Source organism: Triticum aestivum, chromosome 1D (assembly GCF_018294505.1).
Source record: "Triticum aestivum cultivar Chinese Spring chromosome 1D, IWGSC CS RefSeq v2.1, whole genome shotgun sequence".
Classification (NCBI taxonomy): Eukaryota; Viridiplantae; Streptophyta; class Magnoliopsida; order Poales; family Poaceae; genus Triticum; species Triticum aestivum.
Window position 1 is genome coordinate 420,656,770 of NC_057796.1, and position 7,987 is coordinate 420,664,756.

A 7,987-nucleotide genomic window follows, 5' to 3' on the forward strand; every position below is an offset into this window, starting at 1 on the left:
CCACCAAAGTCTCCGCCGAAAGGCAACTATGAGCGCATTATTGCAAAGACATTTGTCGAAGCGGAGCGGTCGGGAAGTACTGTCAGTGATCAAAGGTTAAAAGAACGACGTGCTGGGAAAAAAATTGCCCAGCTCGGCGAAAAAGCGAACCAATCGTGCCCCCCGCTCAAGGTGTCTAAAGACATCGTCGCTAATGATCCGAGGATGGTGGCCGGTTATAGCAATCTTGGAGATTACCTGCCCGACGATGTACGTTATGAAATCATGGAGGTGGACGAACACAAATACCATTACGGGAAGCCTCTCGTCAAAGATGAAAAATTTCTAACAACGATGATGCGAAGATTACATGATTGGTACATGAAAACCTGCAGAGAGTCTGATGGGATGAATACTTTGACGCTGAGAGTTAAATCGGAGCATGACCTCGTTGGAATTGAACTGCTGAATATTCCATTTGAGGAGTTCTTCCAGTTTTTCAATCAAAAGGCCCTCGATAAAACAACGATCACTTGCTACTGTCTGTAAGTAGTACTACTTCTGTCATTAAGTCTCTCCATATAGGTCAGCTCTTTGATTGCATGTATTTATAATTATCCTCACTATATTATGCAGATTGAAGATCGCCGAATTGAAGAAAAGACAAATCGGTGATATTGGGTTCATTAACACAAATCTCATAGATGCATATACGGTTGAAAAACATGACAAAGAAGCAGAGGCCAACTTGATACGATCGTTGGTATTAAATCAAAATAAAGATATAATACTCTTTCCTTACAACTTCAAGTGAGTGTTACTGTCTTGTGCATATTCGGTTTCCCTTATTAGTCCAGGTTATGGTAATGTAATTGATGACTTATGCATGCATGCGCAGCTTCCACTATATTCTCCTAGAGATTAAGCTTGAGCAGGGAGTAGCAACCGTCTTAGACTCAAGACGAAAAGATCCCCTGGACTATGCGAACATGACTAAAATGCTCGAGAAGTAAGTTAAATCGATCATTATCCACCATATCAGCAACTTTGTTCATTTCCTGATATCAAGTAATTGTTTTCTTTGTCTGGCAGGGTTTGGAGAAAATTCACCACAAAAGCTCCGGGACTGCCGAAGAAGCTGCAATTTAGACACCCGAAAGTAAGTACTATAGTAGCATGTTCCGCACATCTCCTAGTGATTCAAGCGTTAGTTTCATCAATACCATTTAGCATGCTTGCTTATCAGTTAGATTGACCTCTATTTCTTGTAAAGTGGTTGTGGCAGGAACAAGGGAATGATTTCTATGGATACTACGTTTGCGAGTCTATCTGCCACACGACCTGTGAGCGGGGCTACTCTGACGAACAATATGAAGTGCGTAAGCAATAATATTCACAATTTTATTTTATTACCATCATTTGTGTCGAGTTTCATTTATTCATATATATATATATATATATATATATATATATATATATATATATATGTATTGACCCCCTTCTTCAAATTAGATGTTTCGGATGCGGGATGAACTCCTAGCAGAAGATCGTATGCGAGCAATTCAAGAGGAATTGGCGCCATTCTTCCTTGACCACGTGATCGCTGAAAACGGAGAATACTATGTGGACCCTGTGTTCTTACAATTCAATTAGGAGATTATATTGTAAGAGATAATTATTGTATATATGTAGCCGGTAGTGTCAGATAGATATACGAGAACTTGTTGTTCGACCAATCTCTCGGAGAAGGAGAGGTGGCCGATATCACTTCTCTTTGTATGCATATGTTCATGACGATCTTCTGTTTCCTTCATTTGCTTACTAGCTAGCGTGTCTAGTCCTTCCCATACGTATATAGTACGTAGCGTCGACCAAGCACGGAGATAAGAGAGGACACTTCTCTCTATTAATTAGCTAGCTAACACAATATATGAAACACCTAAATTAACCCCCAAAACCCCCCAACCCCCCCCTCTTTCAAAAAAACAAAAACCCCAGCCCCTGAAATGCTGACGCGTGGATGCCTATTGGTCCCGGTTGGTGACACCAACCGGGACAAAAGGCCCTGCCTATTGGTCCCGGTTGGTGGCACCAACCGGGACCAAAGGCCCCCCTGCCTGGGCTGACAGCAGCGGCCACGTGGAGGACCTTCTGTCCCGGTTCGTGGAACCGGGACTAAAGGGTTAGGGCTTTAGTAACGACCCTTTAGTCCCGGTTCGAAAACCGGGACAAAAGGCCCTTACAAACCGTGGTAAAAGCCCCTTTTCCTACTAGTGTGCGCTCACATAGCTGCGCTCTGTTCTAATTATTCTAACATAACAAGATCACGTTACCATTTGAAGAGAAAACTTATAACAAGTGAGCATATTTTACTAACCCACATTAACTGACCTGTGTTATCCAAGGAAATAATAGAGCCCTATACTCCCTCCGTCCCAAAATTCTTGTCTTAGATTTGTCTAAATACGGATGTATCAAGTCACATTTTAGTATTAGATACATCCGTATCTAGACAAATCTAAGACAAGAATTTTGGGACAGAGGGAGTACAAAATAGCGTCGCCCCTTAAATATGCTATTAGCGAGACATTGTACACGATATAGCATGCTATTAGCAGCCCTATAGCGCTCTATTTTTTTTCAATGGTTTTATCTCGTGCGCCTGCTCTCTCGGACAGTTGAAAATGTAATTGCGCAGCCAATTCAACTCATCCGGGATTGTAATGAACCCATATACGACTGCTCTGATCACTGTAGATTTGGAGTGATTGGTTCGTACGAGAGAAACTGCAACCGTAGAAATGGGAGAACACCCCTTTGAGTGTGGTTGCTGGTCCCATAGAGCCGTTGACTGAAATGCAAATAATAAAATGTAAGCACCGAAAGCCTAAAAAAAAAAGTAAGCACCGAAGGAGAACATCAAGCTTTCTTTTGTCAGAAGGGCAGTCCAGTGTTGCAAGTTGGAACATGGTGTGATATGATGATGTCACCTCCTCTTGGTTTTTGTGATAATTAATCAGTCCAGATCGCAACGTCTCTCTTTCTCTTGCCACGCTCTCACTCGCTAGCCGTTAAGCCAACCCCTCGCCCTCCAACGGTAGCAAATGAAATTCCCTTGGCACGCCATTGACTATATTAATCACGCTCGCTCACTCACGCTCTGCTTCATTCAACACTCTCAAGTCACCACCATCTTCTTGCCTCTCACAGTCTCCTTGCTTCAGTTTGCTCGGGAGTGATCAAGAATAAATCAGCTTGCGGTGTCGGCAGACAGCAGCACCAATGGCTGGTGGGCAAGTAGCAGCGCACAGGGCGTTCCTGCTCTGCAACTACTTGCTTCTGGGCGCGGCGTCGGGCTGCATCTTCCTCACACTCTCGCTCCGCCTCGTCCCATCCCCGTGCGGCCTGCTCCTCGTCTTCCTCCACGCGCTCACCGCGGTCTTTGCCGCGGCTGGCTGCTCGGGCTCCTTCACTACCCCCGCAGCTGGCGCCGGAGCCCAGCATACTGCGCACACCGCCGGTGCCGTCCTCACTGCCATCTTCCAGGGCGCTGCAGCCGTGCTCGCATTCACCCGCACGGCTGACTTCCTCACCGAGCTGCGGTCGTATGTCCGGGAAGAGGACGGCACGGTCATCCTCAGGCTCGTTGGCGGTCTTGGCACCGCCATCTTCGTGCTCGAGTGGGCCTCGCTCGCGCTCGCCTTCGCTCTTCGGCTCAGCGAAGACGGCGGCGAGGAGGCAACCGACAGCGGCGAGTACACCAAGAGCTGGCCCTCTGGCTACCACGTCTGATTCTGGTTCAGCTGTGGCCATTGGTGTGAGCCTCTCGAGATGGATGAACGGAGATGCAAAATGGGGATATTTCTTTTTTCTTGTAATTAGTACAATTTAATTATTGTACTAGTACGAAATATGCAAAGGCAAACATACTGTTTTGCTTACTGCATACGTTATATTTACTGGATCTGGTATAATCGTGGAGGGAATTTCTTTGTTCACTGTATTAAGAAAGATCCTCGCAGGGCGCACGGCGCAACTGTATCGAAGATTCCACTAAAGGTCAAAATCTTCATGTGATATCTTCGTAGGGAGTTGTGTTAACCAAAGACAACCTCGCACGATGCAACTGGCAAGGGAGTAAGAAGTGTTGTTTTTGTACTCATGACGAGACAATCAAACACCTCTTTTTTCAATGCAAATTTACACGTTCTACGTGGTCAGTCATCCAAATAGCGTCAAATTTGTATTCGCCCACAAGTGTTGCCAATATTTTTGTTCATTGGTTGGACGCTATTGCAAATAGGTTCAAAACGCTAATAAGGATGGGAGCGTATGCCTTAATGTGGTCGCTATGGCTATATAGAAATGATTTTTTTTAATGACAAAAATGCTCCTCCTCTACAGGTTATTTTCCGGTGTACGCACTCGCTTCGTATGTGGTCTACACTACAGCGAGCGGAGTACCAACCGCTGTTCAAGGCGGTGTGTACGCGATTGGAGCAGGTGGCTACGGAGGTTTTTTCCAACATGGGTGGCAGCATATATAGTGTCGGTCTATAGGACTCTACTGTTGCCGTTTTGTCGATTTTGTTTCTTTTCTTTCTGTCAAACTTTTTAGAATTGGCTGTGTGCATCTTAATTATGCAGAGGCCGGGTGTCACTCATACTGCTTTGTATATGCTTGATGCTACATTTTTTAGATAATAAAACGCCCTTTATCGAAAAAATTAAGAAAGATCCTGTGTCGTGATCAATTATTCTACTAGTGATTCCTCTCAAATCTTAACTGTTACAGTAACATTTGTGCTCATTGGATTAAAACATATGCAAAAGGCAAAGATGCTAACTGCTTTGCTTTATACATTCGGTATAGTCAGCCTGCAAATGGGATAAACTTTTTTATTCACTTTTTTTGCAAATAAATTACTTTTTTATTCAGTGATGCAAAGATTATGTTGCGTACAATTTAGAGAGGTCCCACTGCCATGGCCCTGCTTCCGGTCTGGTAGTAATGGTCCATCATGCACTTTGCCAGTCTGATCAATCAACAACAGAAGACCCGGTGCCATTGAGTTTCGTTAGTGTTGGTGGCCTTTTCCTAAATGATTCAGACCACAACCAAGCCCCCTTTCCAAGGTCGCTCTGTCGCTACACAAATTTTGCTTCAGCCAGAACAGAGCTGCACGGAGGAACAATCGAGACTTTGGTACTCCTCGATGCCCTAATCATCGTTCGACAACTCCGAAGCAAGATGACGATGCACATGAGCTGATGGAGTCACCCGCACCCGCGCCTGCCTCTGGCGACTGCCGGGGCGATGTCCCCGACGTGCCCTCCGCGGCGGCACCGCCGGCCTCTCCGCCCATGTCCCCGGCCCCCTCCCCCTCCGCCCCCGCCCCCTCCGATGCCCCGTCGCCCCTGGTTTGGGCTGACCTTGCGGAGGACGAGGACGTCGCTGCCGGCCGCCCTGTGGTCTGCCGGGATCGGGTCCCCCCTCCCGCCCCTGCTCGCTCGCCGCAGCTCCCTGCCGCCGGCGGCCTTACCCCCAGGGGTGGGGGTTCGGCTGCCCGTGCGCGAGCGCAGCGCCGTCGAGGCTCGAGCTCAGCTCGGCCTTCTTCGGGGCAAGGCGCGGCCTTGGGGTCGGGACGATCCCGCCGCCGCCGGCGCGCGGCTGGCTGGGGGGTCGCGGGACGCGCGGACCTGGGCCCTGCCCGGTCGTCGTGGCGGCCTTCGAGTGTTGTGGCCGCGGCCGAGGTGGCCGCGCCACCCCCGGCGATCGCCGTCAACTTGTCCGTGCCCGCTCGCCGCACCCCGTTCCGGCCGTTCATCGCCACCTTCGGTTCCTCCCGGCTCCGTTTTGTCTCAGCCCACCGCGCCGTTCGCCCGTGCCCCCCTCCCCGGCGGCCTGCCCCCCCCCCCCGCCGCGCCGGCGGCGGTAGGGGAATCCCTAGCCGTCTGCCCGCCCCGTGCCTGCGTGGTGGGCCGCCCCTCCCGGGCTGGACCGCCTCCCGCGGCGCCTGCGGCTGGGCTGGTCATGGACCTGGGAACGACACGGCCCACGGCGGGTGCCGGCCCATCCCAAGGCCTGCTGCCCCGGCCTCCTCTGGTACGATCGGTTTGGCCCCCGCTAGGGTTCCCGATCCAGCCAACTCGCTCCCCTCTCCCCACGTCTCTCCCTCACTCGCCCCTTCCCCCGCCGCCTCGGCTCGCCCCTGCTTAGCCGGCCCTCCCTCCCTCCCCCTCCCTAGGCCCCGCCCCCTCGCCGGGGATGACGCGCGAGTGGGGGGACAACGCTGGCCGCCCCAAGCGCGGCCTGGACGACCGCCGTGCCCCGCCACGCTCGTCACCCGAGGGACTTCGCCGGGAGGCGGACCTGCGCCGCGAGCTCGACTCCAGGGCCCCGCGCCGCTCCCCTCCCCGCGAAGCTCGGCTCTCCCCCTGTCGTGACAGACGCCGCTCGCCGGCCAGAGACGGCCGCCGCTCCCCGCCCCGCGATGACCGCCGGGACCGTCCCCGGTCGCCCGTGGTGGAGGCGCGACAACCTGACCGGCGGCGGTCCCCATCCCCGGAGCGGCGCCGGGCCCGTTCTCTGTCCCCGTCCCGTCACCCTGTTCCTGCTGCCGCCGATGCGCCCTCGCGCCGCTACCAACCCCCCCACAACCAGCCCAGTTTCCCTCCCACTTCTGGAGGCAATGGGGGGCGAGGGCGCCAGGGCGCAAAGAAGAAGAAGAAGCGGTTTCCGGCTCGCCCCCCTGCTGCACCGGCCCCCTCCCCCGCGACCTCGGCGTTGGCCGATGTGGTAGCTACTCGTGACCAGCCCCCGTGCTTCAACTGCGGGATCGCGGGCCACTACCAAGTGGAGTGCACCAACCCTCCGATGTGCTACCTCTGCAAGGATACTGGACACCCGGCGGCCTTGTGCCCGGATCGTCCGTTGACTGATGAGCTCATGATGTACGGCCATGGCATCGAGGGCCTCAGGTTCTTCCACATCGAGGTCAACGATCTACCACCCCCCTCCCCATCGCTCCAGGCGATCGTCACCGTCGTGAGGGTGGGTGTTGCTTCTCCGGAGATGATCGAGGCCGAGCTCAACCACCTGTGCCGCCGTATGTGGGACTGGCAGGTGACTCCGACCTCTGCCAGCTCTTTCACCGTTGTCTTTCCTGACGCCATCAGCATGGGCCTCTGCACCCGCAGCGACGACATCACCTTGGCCCTGAACAAGCTAGTGGTCAACATCTCTGAGCCTAAGGCCGACCCCAAGGCGGTCGCAGTTCTGGATACTGCTTGGATCCTCATCGCTGGGCTACCTGATGTCGCCCGGTCCGAGCGGGTCATTCGCAGTATGTCCAAGATCCTGGGCAAGGTGGTGGTGGTAGACGAGTTCTCCCTCCGCAAAGAGGAGGAGGTCCGGGTCAAGGTTAAATGCCTCGACTCCGACAAGCTCCGTGTCACCGTTCGCGTCTTCTTCAACGACCTGGGATTCGACCTCAAGATCTCGCCCGAGCCTCCCAACCACGTTGGGCGCCCACGCTTCTCTGATGATGGGCACTTTGGAGGTAGGGGCACTGACCGGCGTGACGACTCCCACTACCGCCGGCCACGCCCCTCCCGCCACGAGGATCCGGACGACGACGATGAGCGTTCGGGCCACAATCGCTCCCCTTCGCGCGACCCAACTCCGGGCCGTGGGGGAACGGGCGCTGGCTCGGGCCGCTCACATGGACTGATCCGTGCTGTCGGGGCTGCTCCCGGGATGTTGCCGACGATCGTTCCCTCCTCCTCCACGGAGATGAGTGACATCTCCAGCGTCGGCCTTCTCGTCGCTCCGCCTTCCTCATCGCACTCGCCCTGCTCCACCCCGGCGCCCGGTCCCCCGCCTCCGACCCTGGAAGTACCCCTCCTGGCCCTGGCGGACCCACCTTCGGTCACGCCTCCCTCAGGCGAGCTCCCTCTGATCGGCTCCCCTGAGGGCGCACCGGCGCTGCCTGCTGCCGCCTCCCCA

At 53.7% G+C, this 7,987-nt stretch overlaps 1 protein-coding gene across 1 annotated transcript; it reads left to right on the top strand.

Moving 5' to 3' along the window:
• The first annotated feature begins 3,134 nt into the window (after positions 1 to 3,134).
• On the top strand, positions 3,135 to 3,953 carry LOC123172412 (uncharacterized). The gene has a single exon (XM_044589395.1). The coding sequence runs from the start codon at positions 3,262 to 3,264 to the stop codon at positions 3,769 to 3,771; it is 510 nt and encodes a 169-aa protein (XP_044445330.1). The 5' UTR covers positions 3,135 to 3,261; the 3' UTR covers positions 3,772 to 3,953.
• Positions 3,954 to 7,987: the final 4,034 nt, after the last annotated feature.

Coding starts and splice junctions, on each gene's coding strand:
- LOC123172412 (XM_044589395.1), top strand. CDS start 3,262: ATGGCTGGTGGGCAAGTAGCAGCGCACAGGGCGTTCCTGCTCTGCAAC.